The sequence below is a fragment of the Erpetoichthys calabaricus genome, chromosome 4 (genome assembly GCF_900747795.2).
Source record: "Erpetoichthys calabaricus chromosome 4, fErpCal1.3, whole genome shotgun sequence".
Taxonomy (NCBI): Eukaryota; Metazoa; Chordata; class Cladistia; order Polypteriformes; family Polypteridae; genus Erpetoichthys; species Erpetoichthys calabaricus.
The window spans coordinates 224966752-224984522 of record NC_041397.2 but is presented as its reverse complement, the minus strand read 5'-3'; the positions used below and the strand labels follow the sequence as shown (position 1 = coordinate 224984522).

The 17771-nt window shown below is 37.4% G+C and overlaps 1 protein-coding gene across 6 annotated transcripts in view; it reads left to right on the top strand.

Moving 5' to 3' along the window:
• Nucleotides 1-426: 426 nt before the first annotated feature.
• dcun1d5 (DCN1, defective in cullin neddylation 1, domain containing 5 (S. cerevisiae)) overlaps nt 427-17771 on the top strand; it is a 28348-nt gene continuing 11003 nt past the window's right edge. Inside the window, exons 1-4 of one of the 6 annotated variants that reach the window (XM_028800386.2) lie at nt 429-582; nt 5038-5154; nt 11091-11151; nt 11248-11356. In XM_028800386.2, coding sequence (XP_028656219.1) covers nt 11286-11356 — 71 coding nt within the window. In that variant the 5' untranslated portion in view covers nt 429-582; nt 5038-5154; nt 11091-11151; nt 11248-11285. Of the gene's footprint in view, nt 583-5037; nt 5155-11090; nt 11152-11223; nt 11357-17771 lie in introns of all 6 variants that reach the window. The other 5 variants (XM_028800383.2, XM_028800385.2, XM_028800382.2 and 2 more) reach the window with 5 other exon arrangements.

The following is a 17771-nucleotide window of genomic DNA, read 5'->3' as shown; positions in this document are numbered from 1 at the left end:
TACAATAACCATTCATTTTGCAATGTTAATAATGGAGAATGTCATTTCAACAATTTAATTGATTTAATTGCCGTTGATAATCCATTTGAAGTGGTTAATTATTAACAATCATCACTGCCATCAGGAACTGTACACCTAAACATTTGCATGCAGTTAAGTTCTGCTGTTTTACTGATTCTGCCCCCTTTTGAATATTTTCTGCTACTACATAGCGGCGCAGGATTTCTCGATAAATGTGTAATACATTTACGTAAGTCTTTTTTATTTTAATATACACATTGGAAAAATTATAGAGTTCTTCTTAATAGAAGCGAATCTGTTTTTGTGTGTGTGTGTGGTGCATGTGTGTCTGTCTCTCTCTACAGATTTAAAAACTCCCTCCCGTTTTGGAGAAATGGTTTGTCCCAGACGACGACGGCTGCACCGGAAGGAAGAGATTGCAGTACCGGTGTGAGACGCAAAGTGCTTCTGGATTGTTTGCCTGTGTGTGCGGCTGCTGCGAGTCGAGAAGCCAGAGTAAGGATTTGGTCATAGTGAACTTAAAGATACAGGTTTATACGTATCTTCTCAAGGCCTTAACAGGTATGGAGTATTAAAATATAAACCTTTTGAAGTCATCGAGTTTGTTGTTTCTTGGTGAGTGAGGTTGGGGCTGTGTGGCTTTGGAGCTGCGTACCGTTTGGTAAGGGGGGGATGGGGGGCATATGTAATGCCCGATCTTTGTATTAAACTGCTTGGAGGAGGTAGATAAAGCGAGTTAGTTTTATAATGGCTGGTCCATTATTCCCAATCTTGTTACAAGACAAGACTTCTGTCCCCCCTAACCGAGGACGATTCATTTAATTGCGTTCGGTAACAATTTATAAATCTACAGTGATTCGTTTTGTCGTTGTCATGATTGCCTGACATAAAGACCACCTTCTCGAATAATGTCGACGCGTTTAGTTAATCACGATTTATTCCTCTGGAATAATTTGGACTGCACGAGCCGTCACCCGGTTGAATTGGTTTCGTAGCAGTTCATTTTGTATGCGTATGCTGGTAGAATGATCATTTTTCTGCCACGCGAGGCCTCATTTTGCTATCGCGGTTGGCTATGTGTGTTGCCTCTAAATTAGTTGGTTTTGTCGCCACGATGTTGTGTACTGAAAATACTAAATAGGGTTATGCAATGTCCGAGTAAGCGGCGAGCAAAACGAGCTTATTTGATTCGGCTGAAGTGTGAAGCGCGAACCTCTGCTGACTCACTCGCCTGTAAGTCAAACGTGCTTTTATTTCGTTTTATCCGAGTCACTGAACCAACTGTATGTCGGTGTATCGATGCTTATTGTCCTGGGCTTTCACATTCATCTCATTTGAAGCCTTTTTTCCCTTCCAGTCAACACTTTTAAACATAGGCGGCGTGTCCAGATATCCTTGGTCAGCCCACATTGGCTTTTGTCTTTAGGCTCAGATTGGCAAGCGCAGGGCTTTACCGTTAAACGGCGGAGTCTACTGAAATCGTCTACCTTTGTGAAATTTAAAGTTAATGGTAATATAGCATGAAAATGTATCATTTTGCCTTGTGGGTATTTTGGCGAGTCAGTTGGTAGTACAGTGTTAGACAGTTATTTAATGACTAAGGGGGCGATTGAATAGACATTAAGTGTGAAGCTGGAAGTCAAGCTCATCAAAGAAGAAGGTGATATGGCCAACTCGAGCTGTTTATGACAAACATTATATGTAGATTGTAACATCCCGTGCCAGTTCAGAGGAGTCATTTTCCATTTGAACAAATTATATTGATTGCCCTGTTTCTCAATTTGTGTTTTTCTTCATGACAGAAGTGTTTTACTAGTCAGTGTTTACGTTTAGACACATCATTAGAACTTTATTTGTCCCCACGCGAAATTTGGCTTTTAACAAAAGCTCACTAAATAAATAATACACACACACACACCCAGAATGACTACAAAGAAAAAAAAACACAGACATAACTTGGCAGTTGCAGTTTTACTGTGAGTGAGGAATTTATGAAGGGAATTTGCCGTTTGTGTAAAGGAGACGCAGTACTGTTTCTTGACTCACTTTTGCTTCATAATTTGTTGGTTGCAAGTTCTCAGTGTATCGGAGAGAGGATGTGCAGCATTGTTCATAATGACATTCAGTTGTGTCCTAATTCTTTCCTACTCTACTTGCATCCAGGGGGTCCAGAGTGTGTCCTATAACCGAGCTTGCTCTTTTCATTAACCTTTTGATTCGATGGGCCTCTCTTGAAGTGATGTTGCAAGCCCAGTACACCACAGTGTAGAAAGTTGTACTGGCCCTCACATATGAAGGGTATCGCTTTCCACATTAAAGGAACACCGTCTCCTAAGGAAAAAGAGCCTGCTCTGCCCTTTCTTATATAGTTCATCTGTGTTATGAGACCAGTCCACTCTGTTAATGTGGACCCCCAAGTATCTGTAGCAGTGCACCACCCCTGCATCCACTCCCTGAATAGTGACTGGATTGTATTGCTGATGCTAAGTGGCAGACGATTCTGTTAAGTGATTGTTTGTGCTAGTTTTGACCACAGCATTCTCTTGATGAGTCGCATCAGTAATGGAATGCTTCTTGGTTTTTACCACCTCGTTGATTCCTGCTTTGTGCTCCGTGCTTCTGAGATGCCTTCAATCCCCCCAGAACCTTAATTAGATTAAGCAGATTCAGATTTACACCCATTGCTTCATCACAAGCTTCTAGACTTTTCTGTTCTGAGCAATTTTTCTAAGTTCAACTATAAGTAGAAAAAATATACAATGTACAAGGATTCTTCAAGCATGTGTAATTAAAATTTTTCAAATGACATTTTTGTTTGACTACCATGAAAAAGCACAATGCCATTAAGGACAAAAACATATCAAGAAATGCAGTGTGAATATATTGCTTTCAAATGAGTTTTTTCATTCTGTGTGTTTCACTTTTGATCAGTACCCTCGTTATCGAAAATAGAGGGACTTCTATTAAACAGCCATATAATCATGCACAACTGGTCAGCCTTAATGGCCTAAGAATGATTTGAAAGAATATAGTGCTGTGAAAGAAATATTTGCCCCTTCCTGATATTGCTTATTTTGATATAAATGTCAGAATGAATGACTTTAGATGTTTAGACAATATTTCATATTAGGAAAAGGGAAACCAGAGTAAGCATGTAACACTGTTTACTTCTACATTTTTACTTGTGTATTGCTTACATATATCGTCCAATACCTTCCTCCTTACATTCTCAGTGAAACAGCTGACCAATGTTAGCTGACATAATTAAACTCTGCTGACTGAACACAGCCAGACCTACAGCAACTGCAACCAAACATCTCAGCTCACCCTTCTTCTGGATTTTCCCTTACTGTACAAGTGAAGTAGTCACAACAGGGTTTCCAGAAGAACTCTGTGCCACAATCAAAGGAAATTCCAGAAGAGATGATGGAAAATGTTACTGAAAGTTGCTAGTCTGAGTTATAAAACCATTTCTAAGGCCTTGGGACTCCACGGCACTTCAGTGGGTGTCATTTCCAAACAGACAACATTTGTACCATTAGGGAATCTTCCCAGGAAAGGCAGACTTGACCAAATTTATACCAAAGGAACAGCAACAAATTGTTTAAGAAGTCACTGAGGATCCCAGAAGAACTGCCAAAGAACTGTAGGCCTCTCAAAACCTCTGCCAAGATCAGTGTTCTTGATTCCACAATAAGAAAGAGAGTGAGGGAAAATGGGCTTTGTGAAAGAGTAGCAAGATGGAAACATTGGCTTTTAAGGAGTAACTTTAGTGTTCATCTCACATTTGCAACAAAATACCTGGTTGTTCCCCAAGTCTGGAGTAATGTTATCTGGACAGATGAGTCAGAATTAAAACTCTTTGGATCACTTGTGTCCCACGATGGCTTGCTCAAACATAATGCACCATTTAACTACAAGAACATCATAAATACAATAAAACGTGGAATTTGTAGTTTGGTGGTGTGGAAATGCTTTGATATCAGGACCTTGAAGACATTCCATTACTGAAGAAAGCATCAATTTGCTAGAATATTCCTAAAGCAAAATTCAATTATGCAGCAGGTCAGCAACTTAAACACAAAATCATGTCTACAACTAAATGGTTTAGAGAGAGACATATTTTCCAAGTTAAAGCCCTGTTTTGAACTCGGCACTGTCATACCAATCAGTGTGTCTGAATTAAAGCAGTTCTGCAATTAAAATTCCTCAACAATGATATGAAAGACTGGCGTCAAATTATAGGAAGCATTTTGTTGTGATTATTGGATGTAAAGTTGATAGAGCAAAATATTGAAACTATGGACACAGTTACATTTTCCATATGGGTTGATAACTTTCTTCCTTGAATAAGAAAAGTAGTGATTTAAAAACTCTTTGCACAGATGTCTTTTTTTAAATATTGTGTTTTGTATAAATATCTGAAGCCATTCATTATGCAAAATTTGCAATAACAGCAAGGGGACAAATACTTTTTCACAATGCTGTGCCTAATGCCTAGATTAACAGTGTGGAAAGCCAATTTCTGAGAATGTGGTCGTCCTTGATTTGCGCTATACATGATTGTATATAATGTAACATTGTATACATCTCCCTGAAGCTTGACATTCCTGACATGACTGAGATTTGGCTCTGAACTATGGGAGTTGTAACCTGGAGTCATTCCAACTTTGTGGTGCAACAGTAGCCATTTATATATTAGAGTATACTGGCACATATTTATTTTTCGTGGGAAACTTCAAATTATCATATAGAAAAAGTATTTCTGATGTTTACCCAGCTTAGAAATCGAGGCATATTGCAGGAGTATGTTAATATTATCTGGCACAAAGCACCTTAAAATTCTAGTTACAATGAGTGCTTTTACATACACACTTAACTGGAATAAGGTCACGAATGATTTGCAATTTGAACACTGGATACTACATCACATGATCAGTCTGTTTCACCATATCTGTAGCAAATAGCAGGATTAAAAACTAAGATGATAATTATTAATAAATGTTTCTGTTACAGGATTGCACGCAGCACACTCTTTTCTGCTTGGCTGTGTGATTGAGCCCTGCTGACTGATTTACTGGCACGTGTGCTTTATGCCTTTCACCCAGTGCTGCTGGGATAATAATAACACAGGTATATTTTACTTTAATAAGTAATTGAACTGCTTAACACACATTATTTTTAACGTGTTACCCACAACACTCCTGCCGAGTTTCTGCTGCTGGAATTAGCACAGTACATTGAGCTCCTCAACATAAATTTAGGGATATCTGAAACATTGAGACAGATTATTTCAGCCAGGAGAAGGAGTAATTAATGAGATCGCTCGAGCATTTGTTTCAGGAAATTTTGTCTCATAGGCACTTCTATCCATGATGGCTTCTAACCAGATTGCTAATGGAAAATATCTATGCCCAAAAACAGTAACTGAGCGAAATGCAGCTAAGTATTTAAAATACCTTCATTTTTTTGCTATTGAGTGGGTTTGCACACCCATGTTTTTCCTTTTAAACTATTATTTTAATGCAACAAATGCATAGTAAAGCTGATGTTAAGTAAGCTGTGCTTAGTTTAATAAAATGCTATAGTAATAAGTCAGTTTTTTTTTTCTTGTTGCAAGCACGTGTCATGTACAGTAAATGCATTCCAGTTGACTTCTTTCTGAGCCCCAAATAAGAGGATTGGAAGCATTGTTTGATGACTTTCTATTGTTAACTAGCTGAAATACCCAGCGTTGCCCAGGAAGAAAATAGTGTGTGGTTTATATATATATATATATATATATATATATATATATATATATATATATATATATATATAAAATAAATGTTTGAGAAAAATATCATTAACAAAAACACAACTTTAAAAAATTAACAAACAATGAAGACTTATTAATGTGCTTGGCTTGTATGTATGTATGTATTTATTTATTTATTTTATTATATACTTTATTAATCCCGAAGGAAATTACTTGTTTTTTCGCATACCCCTTGGGGTCAGAGCGTAGGGTCAGCCATTGTACAGCACCCCTGGAGCAATTACAGGTTAAGGGCCTTGCTCAAGGGCCCAGCAGAGTAGCATCTCTTTTGGCAGTGACGGGGATTCGAACCGGCAACCTTCGGGATACCAACGCAGATCCTTATTCTCAGAGCCACCAATCAATTTAATTTCAAAAGCAACAGGCAGGCGGTGCTGCTCAACCATAAACGATGCTGGCAGTCACCTCCAGTTCGCCCTCTGGTGGTCATTCCGAGTGTCAACTGGATTATAACATGCATACAAGACCGCAAGATCAAATCCCCATAACCGACCAAGAAGGGGGTGGATTAGGGTTAATTTCACCTACAGTATTTTTAGTCGACCAATGAGAAACGTGTACCAAGTTTCATGAAAATTGCGCCAGCCGTTCGGAACATACATAAATAGAGCGGAGTGGTGGCTCTGAGGCTAAGGATCTGCGCTGGTATCCCGAAGGTTGCCGGTTCGAATCCCCGTCAGTGCCAAAAGAGATCCTACTCTGCTGGGCCCTTGAGCAAGGCCCTTAACCTGTAATTGCTCCAGGGGGTGCTGTACAATGGCTGACCCTGCGCTCTGACCCCGAGGGGTATGCGAAAAAAAACTAACACTGTTGTAAGTCGCTCTGGATAAGAGCGTCTGCTAAATGATGTAAATGTAAATAAATACATACTTTGACTTTTATATATAGATATAGAACTGTGTTCAGTTTTGTTTGCGGGTAAAAGTTAAATAATTATTTGTGAAATGCTCCTCATGGTAGTATACATTTTGGTAGCCCAAGAATTTTTAATGCAGGTTTCTCAATATTCAAAAAATATTTTAAATATGAAACATTCTGACTGCATTTATTAGTTGACATGCCTACTGCAAGCTCACAGAGCCAAACAGCAACAGTGTATCAATGAATGTATTGTACCTTAGTGAGTGTTTCCAGTCTTTCTGTGATAAAGAAATTCTACAGTTAAAATTAATAATAATAATGATGAACTGAGATTTTTTTTTTAATCGGTGTGTTTTGGGTGGTAATAGTTAAACACATTTTTACCTGTAGTGACATGATTTCAGCTTCAGCTTTAGCTTCAGTGAGATAAAATTAAATAAATACATTTTAAAATGTGTAAAAAATGCACCACAACACTTCATTTTTTTTAAATGTGAAAAAAAAATTGTGTCTAAGAATTTGCATTTCTAGTGCATGGTTAATGAAACAGTATAGGAAAAACTTGTCAAAAAAAAATCCCTGTATCCATGCACTTACTCAGCCTGGGTAATTTATATAACCTCCATCCATCATATTCATACGAGGGGGGACACAAAAATAACGAGAATTTTTTTCTGGAGGGGCATTGGTTTCGATGTTTGCTGGCTAGGTGCATGTTTTAGACTGCATTGTGCATCATTTGGCCAAGCACCATCCTTGGGGAAAAGTCTGTAAAGTTAGCGTCTTTTTTTTTTTTTTTTTTTTGAGCTTCTATTACAGTCTTCGTCGATTTTGTGATGGCAGACTTTAAAGAATAATGTGTTTGCATCAAGTTTTGTTTCCTTTTAGGGAAAACGGCAGCAGAAGCTGTCACAATGCTTCAAGAGGCTTTCAAAGAAGAAACTTTGAGCCAGGCAGGGGTTTTTACTTTAAAGTGCTCAAGTGATTTGCGTGATGCAGTGCGGAGAAAACAACCTGAATTACAGCGATCGGGCGAGTGGCTTCTGCATCACGACAACACTGTCGCCCATACAGCATTGAGTGTGTGGCAGTTTCTCACGAAAAAATAGGATGACAGTGGTCTTCCAACCCTGACTCCCAAAGGACCTTACACTCTGTGATTTTTTTCTTATTTCCAAGAATTAAAAGGGACTTTAAAGGAAGGCATTTTTTGGATGTAGAGGATGTGAAGAAGCAAACGACGGAGGCATTGAGGGCTATGACTTTGCAAGAATTTCAGAACAGTTCCACTTTGACAAATGGAAAAAGTGGTGGAACAAGTCTTGTGTCTCAGGGAGAATATTTTGAGGGTGATTACATTTTGGAAATGTTCAGAGAAACATAAAAATAACAACAAATTCTTGTTATTTTTGGGTCCCCCCTCATATTAGCAAAATGACTTGGGTAAAGTACCAGTTTGATTTTGAACCTAGCCTCTATGTAGTTTTTAGTATTCTGTGAAAGATTCTGGATTTCAGAGCCAGCATCAGCTCACCAGTCAGGCTGAGTTGCACATCACTCTGAATAATATTGTTATAGTGGTAGGCTCACTACATTCCACACACAAGATCATACACATATGTTACTTTTAATACCCTATTACACTGACATTAAATCACATTTCCTGTTTGTTTGTAATAGAATGTGTTTTACATGTATGCAGGTATATGTTTGCAGTAATTGTTAGCATACCAATGTCACTTTTTTTCCCTATATCCACACCACAAGGTGTATTTCTTTCAGCGTACCAGATTAACCAGTTAGTTGCTCTCAGTCCTGTGTGGCTACACTGATTTCAGTCAGCTTTGCATCACAAGTACACAGTTGTATCCCTCAAGCATCAGTTGCTTAGCGCTTGAAGGGAAAATGTAACACAATTTTGCAACTTACATGACTTTGCCGAACTGCTTGTATTTCATTTTGGGCATTCAGTTATAAAAGAAATTTCATTAGCATTTTCTATAATCTAAAGTCCCTTTATTTTGTTGACCATTTTGACAATGTACACTTGAGAAAACTGTTGAAAAAAAAACCCCAGAAAATTTAGTCCCCCCTGACCCAAAAACAAGAGATTTTCTAAGCAAGTACCCTTTTCTGAACTAATAAATCCTTACTTTGCTCAGTTTTGAATCATTGTTACTCTCATTCTGAGTGCAGCTGTTGATTTTTGAGTGTTTATTTTTCTCCTGATTTGTTCTTTATTTACACCATAATTTGTTTCTTTCAGAACAGTTTCAGCAATGGGAACGTTGTAAGTTTTTCTTCATTACATATTGTGTGTAATTGCAGTGTTTAGTCTGTTTATTGAGATTTTAACCCTCTTTTGTTAGTTGTGACACAGGGTTTTCTTTTTTTTTTTTCTTTCCAAAAGTTCTTTTTACGTTGTAATAGACAGCTATTATTTTCATTTTGGTAACGGAAGTCTAGCCAGCTAAGTGTTACAGCTGTTTGTCTACCAGAGCTTATAGAAATAAGATTTAGTTTGGCCACTTTCTATTTTCTATAAGTTTATTTGATCCTGTTGCAGCCGTCTATAATCTGGTGTCTGTTTACAGTGCTTTCTGTCTCAGATTAAGGTCAGCAAACTGTCTGAATGGTGCTTCATTAACAATTTGGCGCTCAACACCTCCAAAACAAAGGAGCTGATTATCAACTTCAGGTGGCAGGAGGAGGAACCTGCTCCTCTGTACATCAGAGGAGACACAGTGGAGAGAGTGCCTAGCTTTAAACTCCTTGGCACATGCATCTCCCAGGACCTTGCATGGTCTGTTGACACAGCTTCTCTGGTGAAGAAGGCGCAGTCTGTTGCCTTCTGGAAGGCATTATAGTTCTATTAAAGCACATGCTTCCAAACTGCTAAAAAGCTTTTATCCAAGTGCTATTAGTGAACTAAATTTTTCTTAAAAATCTGTTTACTGCATCTGCTTGTAAGTGCTTTTGATCTTATGCCTTTCACTTTCACCCATGGCATCAGTGGGACAAAAGTGCAATATTTCAGAGACTCCTTGCAATCACTGTAAATTGGAGCTACTCCACTATTTACTGTTTATATACAATACAATACAATTTATTTTTGTATAGCCCAAAATCACAATGGGATTTAACAGGCCCTTCTTTTTGACAGCCCTCCATTCTTGACTCTAAGAAAACAAGGAAAAAGTCCCCCAAAAAAACCCTAGTAGGTAAAAAAAATGGAAGAAACCTTGGGAAAGGCAGTTCAAAGAGAGACCCCTTTCCTTGTTTAGTGGGTGTCAAAAGGAAGGCGGTAAATACAATACAATTCGCAGAAAATAACACAAGTAATCCTCAATATAATAGAATAGAATTGAATAATATAATTTTCCACCTTCAGTGTTTTTTTTTTTTTTTATGTCGTCTTGGTTTTTAAATTGCACACATTTGTAAAATGCAGAGCATATGTTGCATTTGTTGTAGATTCTGTTTTTATTATAACATTTACTATTCAGGGGATATAACATTTCGTACATCTGTGCAATGGCAATAAAAGGCACTCTGTTCAATACAGTAGCATTGTTTGTGGGAATTGCTTGAATTATCTGTCCATGTTTTTTTTTTTTTTTTTTTTTTTTTTTTTCTCTTCTTCTTTCAACAGTTTTCTCAAGTGTTGGTTACCTGTCTTTTGGGGTGGTCTGGTTTGTATTTTGCAGTTATATTTGGTAACTCAGAGTATTACTGCTTATGTTTCACCTTCAGGTTTGCCCATGCATTGCTGGCATTGTTCTGAATAGCTTTACTGGATCCCTGACTGATATACAGTACATATTACATATATTGCATTTAACACTACCTAAAGGGTCTTTTGTGAAGTATTTTCATACCTGGCTTTTACTGCTACTTTAGGCCATCTTTGGAAAATAGTAACATTTATTTACCGTGCATAGCTTTATTTTATACTTTTTTAGAATAAGGCTGAACAGAAAAAGTGATGCCTTTAAAGATCTCTAATTATTAGCATTTTGAAGTTCAACTTCTCAGATTTGATACATAAAATAAAATTGCGTAATTCATTTAAAGCAAATTGGGTTTCCACTCTGGTTTAAAGTTTTGACAAGAGAAATTTTGCAATAATTTGTTTCAACGACTATGTCAAACTGAACAGCATCAACAGCCTCACCTTTTCCACTAAAATCAAATTGTACAGTATTGCAAGGGTAAAGTAGCTTGTTGGCCATAGTGGACATAAATCACAGAAAAGATGAAGAAGGCCTTCTTTTAATATGGCAGTGTTCCTTAATAGTGATTCTGAATAATCTCTAGTTTAGTTCAAGTGGAACTTGAATTGCTTCATGAACAGTTTGAGTTTGAGCCATGTGGTTTTTTATATTTACAGATCATATTAGAAAAGAATTTCTTCAGAGATTTGAATGGACAGAGTGAGCAGAACTTTCTAGGTATTTTTAAATATCTTTGTAATTTTTAATGCAGCTAAATGTCAGGTTTGGTGTTTGTACTATGTGATGCAGTAGTCATGCTTCATTTTTGTTCAGGAGAAATTCAAGTGAACAGCTCTCCCATTGATCACAGAATGCCAGTGAAGAAGAAAAGAAAGTCATCAGGTTCTGAAGATACTGGTTTTCGAAAATGCAAGATTGCCAGGTACCATACTCTATTTAGACAACATTAATTATTATTATGTGAATGTTCCATTTCTAATTCTAATATCGAGGCAGGTGACACTCATGGCATGGCATTATTGGTTTTAGACATTACTGGTATATGAGAAAGTAAAAATACTTTAAGACTTCCAGAATTAAGCAGAGGAGTATTTACATAGAACATTTTACTAAATACTACTATGTCTTCAGGGATGTTTAGCTCTTAAAAGAATAAGTTGTTGTTACTGCTAAAACTCTGGCTGAATGTAAAGACTGAATTATTTATTAGAGAATTGGTTACTCAAAACTGAAATACACTTCTTACATATTTTTTTCAGACCTCTATGCTCCAGTATTCCAAAGCTCTTAACACAGAAATACATTCCCATGGATTTAAGCGTGTATCACTGCCTGTCTCAGTTGATTTTTAGAGAATTCTTTGAAAAATTATAAGATGAAGATGCACATTAGACACAGGGTACAGAACTGGTTTGGAGGTGTCTGGGTATTGATCTCTCACTGTAAATAAGTTGGTTCAGTAATTGAGAAGTGAAATCTGAATTGCACAGTTACAGCACTATTTAGAAATTGTGTCTCAAATTGCTGAGACTTGTATGGCCAATCCTTGTGAATCTGATGGTCACACTGAAGGCCAAAGAGGGTGAGCAGGTCATTGACTGACAGTCCAGTCTTTCCTTTATTCAGAAATACTTGTTTTAGTGAAATTTGGACTGTACCCCAGCTTACAAATAAACTTGGAACTTTTGTTCAGTTTTGGCCATGCAGAATGCCTCCAAAACAGCAGATGCAATCACTTTGTCCAGCTTTGTATCTATAGTTGCCAGAGTTGTCCCCCTACCATCCACCTTAGTCTGTTCTGTGATTGAAAAGGTCATTCTGCCATGTTATGTGCAACTGCAAGTACACATTCTTTCCCAGCTTAAATGCAGTTTGTTCTGAATACCAGTGTAGTGGATTTCTTTTTAAACTTTGTGTTAATTTGCTCCATATCTACAACTAATATATATATATATATATATATATATATATATATATATATATATAAAATAAAATAAGATAATTTAAAGCTAGTTCCATTCACAAACCTCATCAGCCACAAGTTCATCTCAGCTGTCAGCCTACTCATCTACTGTGGATTTTGTATTTCAATTTTTTATGCAATCAAAGTTGTACATTACTTCTCTAAATACAGTTTTAACTAATGATATTGTGACATCAAGCTTTAGAAGTTCATGTAAGTTAACAGTACTGTAATGAGTACTTGGATGAGAATTTATGACCCAGTCTTTCACTTTAGAACTCTGCCATTCAGGCATACTCTTTATATTTACTGTATTAGGATACAATCAGAACTCTTTGCTCCTCAGTAAACTCACCTGCCGGGGAATGGCTCTAAAACCCTGGAGCACTCGATCTTACTTTTTTGAAGACCATAACAACTTTTCACTTCTATCATTCTCAATAACTCCCTTTCTCAACACTTCTTCAGATTTGCTGTTGCCTTTGCATGAAAACAGTTCACATCAGTATGTGGGACCACTTTTAAATATGTCTAGACATCAGCCTGGAGAGCCCACCCCTGACAAAGAAGTCTCTTAATTACAAGCAGTTAGTTCCACGTATCACTTGTACTACTTTTGTGCTTCCTTGCCATTGCATCTATAAGTCTGAAAGGTATTCTAAATTGCAGGCTGAAATATGGGGCTTTAAAAAGCAATTTCAATACCATTGAATCTGGGTGGTAGTATTTTAATATGTCTCATATAAGTACTTGTAATATAGTAGTGTTAATTATAGCATTTTTATGCTAGAACATAAATGTTAGCCTTAAATGATCCAGCATCTTTTTGACACTGGCCAAGTGATCTTTGATCCAAATGTTGACTTAGCTAGAAAGGACAGGAGAAATAATAAAAAAAAAAAAAATTAGAGTGCAATGTCTGGTACAAGCCTAATGCTACAAAGTATGGTGGTTGTACTGTCATGCTGTAGAGAACCATCATTAGCAGGGACTGTATATTTTTTTGAGAAAATACTTAATGTACTGTGCATAGTCCAAGGAAATATTGCAAGAAAACATGTTTCAGTTGGCTAAAAAACGAATGCTTTGAGGAAGACTTGCCTTTCAGGGGGACGACGATACCAAGCACAAGGCCAAAATAACATTGTAGTCACTTGGAAGTGAAGAGGTGAATATCTTTGAGACCCAGTCAGTGTCTTGACTCAACTCTTTCAGTTTTCTCTATCATTTTTTGTAGTTTACAAGCATTACCCTAGGAACTTGGATGAGTTCAATGTAGAGGAAAAAACTAGTCTCTTACTCAGATCAATTGAAGCCGTTATAGAAAAGGGTGACTCAATCTGATATTAGCATGTGGGTTTTGAAGACTTATGAAAGCAGAACATTTCAGTTTTTGACTTTGATGTCTGCTTACAAATAAATCATTGTGTTTAAATTCTTCTGATTGAGCATGTTGGCTTGCATTAAAAAATACAGTTTTGATTGAGACATTATATATGTTTCATTTGTAATCCTGTAACATTTGAATTCTTAAATGTCAGAATACTTTTACATTGTACTATAGAAAATTTAGATCCTGGCTTTAAACAAAGTGAAAAAAATGGTGTCCCCCAGATCAATAGGCTTCTTGCTAAAGACCATAGTGAATCTTATAACCTCATTGTCGTTAACCCCAAGTGTCTCTCAGGCTCGAAATTCTGTGTAAAAATGGTTAAGCTAGAGTGCCTCTCGGGTTAAGGTGTTATGACTTGATATAAAATTTTTAGACTGATTTAATACTTTGGACAATATTCTAATGCTGTCTACTGGATAAAGGAATATTATGCTGCAAAACAATTATGAATATTTTTATGCGTTTTGCCTCTTTATGGTAAAGTGGCCTGATTGTGACACTGGGCTGTGTGTTGGTGACTGTTTCAAAACATTTTACACAAAAAAAAAAGTACTAAATCTGCATCAGTACAGCAGTGAACACTATACATACCCTTTCTTCTGTATTTATGTTGACATTTTGGTACTTACATGTTACTCGTAATAGCATTTTTTCTTGTTGAAGAAAGTTCAATGTGTTTGGCTCATTTTTCCGGGAGTAAACATAATGCTAAGGAAGGCTTACAACGTTGTAGTAAATGGTGAGTGATTGAAGATTCTTTACAAAATTGCTGGAGTTAGTGATTGAAGAACCTTTGCATCTCATCCTGTCATCATGGCTTCCATAAAGTGGAGTATTCAAATTTTTTTTTTTTAACTAACTATTTAATCTGGTGTTTTCTTAGTGAGAAAGGGAATATTATTTAACTTCTATGCTCAAAAGTGTTGCATTTACAACATGATTACTGTTAATACTGGAAATCCTATTTGTATGCACTGTTCTGCAATGTTCTTTTTTGTCCTTCTGGTGCAACAAAAAAGGAATTGCAATTAAAAACTCTATACAGCCACACTATGAGTGTCTAGGGGCTATGGAAAAATTTGTGAGGTAAACGCTCGATGAAACAAAAAAATGAAATGTATTGGGTCAGAGTAGAACCCAGATTTCATGACTGAAAGGCAAGATTTGCTAACCACCACAACACCAATACAACATGTACATTGCAATTTTTGTTGATACATCATACATACTAAACTGATGATGCGTCACCTCTGGGGGAGGGCAAAGCCAAAAGTTTTATGTCAAAAATTTGACTTGCGCAGCTTCAGTGACCCAGTAATATTACTAATTATTTGACTGATGCCTTTATCTGAGACGACTTTCAACATTTGAAATACAGTTGACACAGTAGAGTACAGTCATGCACCAACTTACGACTCAATTTGTAATCTGCCATTTGGCCATATGTCACTCACAAAGTGTACAGGTCATTGCAGTTGAGACTCTGAGGGTCTGGTGTGGGTCAGCAGTATGCATATCAAACCAATCTTCAAATATCTGCATCCGCACGCTGGGTCTGTTTGAAACCGTGTTTCTCAACCAGTGAATTGCTGTCATTGGTTTACATATGGGTCGCCTAGCCAGAGTTTCTCAACCAATGGGTCGTGATCTGTGTTGCTCCCGATGGGTCTGAGTTACCACTCCTAGACGATTGGCAGAGCTGTATGATATGTTTTCTAGTTTGTAAGTGAGATTGTTTTATCCAGGGGTAGTTTGCAATTGATTTGAGTGGTTCATCAATAAATTTAAAAAACAAAACTGCATAATAATAACCCATGTGGAGCAGTGCCAATCAAAACAAATAGTCAAGGGCCCTCCATGTGGCAGAAAACTTGTAAGACTGTGAAAGATTTATTACTGCAGCTGGGTTTGGCAATTTCTACAAAATTATTACCCTGGAACTTCCAAGTCTGTGGCTTAAACAAATCTCTGCATTAAGAACAAACCAAGAGTATGTTTTATAGGGCTCCAGACAGAAAAAAAATTTGGGAGCCATTGGCTCCTAAACACAAAATATTTAGGAGCCAAATGCTTTTTTTGGGAGCCATAATCTCTACCGCATGCCAAATGTGAAATAAACAAATAATATTTATTTGTATTGTTTGTTTCTTCGGTCTACCTCACACTGCCTTTCCTTTCTCCTATCTGAGCTATTTGACCTGCCTACTAGTGTCCTCTGCAAGGTCTTATAGATAATAATAACAGAAGAATAAATGACACATAAATGAACAGTGCAAATGTTTACTAATAAGCAATACTTCAAGACCAGAGTCTTATACACAACATGTGTAAGGAACACTACAAATACAAACACTGAAAATGTCTTACACATAATAACACAAGAATTAACACAATAACAAACATTATAAACAATCATTTCTGAAATAATCATTTTGCAATGAGTGTACAAATATAAAGAAATTAATTAGTCTTCAAGTTCACTGTCACTAACCATTACAATGTCAGCATCATTAGGCCAGCCAGTATACTTTGGTCTGCGCTTTTTTTTGCTGGCTGACAACCAGCGCTTTACACTGGGCTCTGGGTCACAAAGTTCAAGTGTAGGGCCCTCTGTACTGATCCTTACCAAGTCTTCCAGTGTTTCTACATTTAGGGAGTTGCGCACTTTTGATTTTATTCTGTTTTGTGCTGAAAATCCTCGCTTGCACTGAGCTGCAGGTATCGGAAGCACCAGCATTATTTCGACTAAGTGAAGCAGATTTTTAAAAAATGTACAGAACGGCTCCTTGCTCAGCATCACTGTCCATAGGTCACCGTAAGTCTTATCCATAAACTGACCCTTCACTAATATTTTCAACATTAGCCATTCCTTCTGCACAGCTGTGACATCACAGCCATTGTTTGATAAGATCTCCCTGTACCATTTAACAAGTGTGTCTATCTCACACTTGCCATAGCTATCTTGTTATACATAGCTATATGTTCTCTGGCCATGCATCATGACAAAACACTGAAAATGACTTGATAATTTCTGATCCCTTTGAATGTCCGTGCTGTGTAACACTTGACATCATGTTTGCAAACCTGATCTCCAATTCTTTAACAGTAATGTCAACTGTTTTTTCAATTGCGGCCTTTAGATCACTTCTGAATGTGGCCTGATTTTGGGGGCCTTTCAATTTTAACATTTTGGAAGGTTATGACTGTGTAGCTACTTGCAGCCCTCTCAATCCTGCTTGTTGATGACCCTTCCTGTTGCACTGAACCTTCAGGCTGAGAACCTATGTGCTGTAGGAATTCCTGCAGCTTCCCTTCTCTCAAAGCATTTTCCTTCAGTCCTTTAATTGTTACCACACAGCCCACAATTGCAGCAACTGCCTGAGGAAGTATAAGAGAGTTTTTTTTGAAGTGTAAGGCTCAGCTTTGAGACCTCTGAAAAAAGGTCATGTAAAAAGTGACAAAATGCAATGAAAGACAGGCTTTCCATTTGATGAACAATGTGTTTGGCTCTTCCCTTTATCTGTCTATGTTGTCTATGTTTTTGGACATGACTGCAAGGTGCTCCATATGATGATGCACAGCGGTGTACTGCCCCTGACCTGTTGCATAGTTTGAATGGAAAAAAACTGAGAGTGCCCGATAAATGTGTGGCAACCAGCACTGAGTTTTTACTGCTGATGGGTTTCGTACTGTGCATCCTAACTCTGCTCCTATAGCCTTCAGCTCCCGCTTGCTTTTGGGACTGAAATGATACGTTTTCCACACTAGTTGTAGAAGGACATAAATCATGACCTTTTTCAATCATTGGCACTGACCTTTGTGTATTTAGCATTGCCAGTTCCAGCCAATGGGGTAGACAGTGGAAAGACAGAGCATGTTCACCTATCTCTTTTCTGAAAAGTGCCCCTATTCCCCCTGTTGCACCCATGTTCACGCTTGCACTATCTGCTCCAAAAGCACTCATTTTATGTACCCACCAAT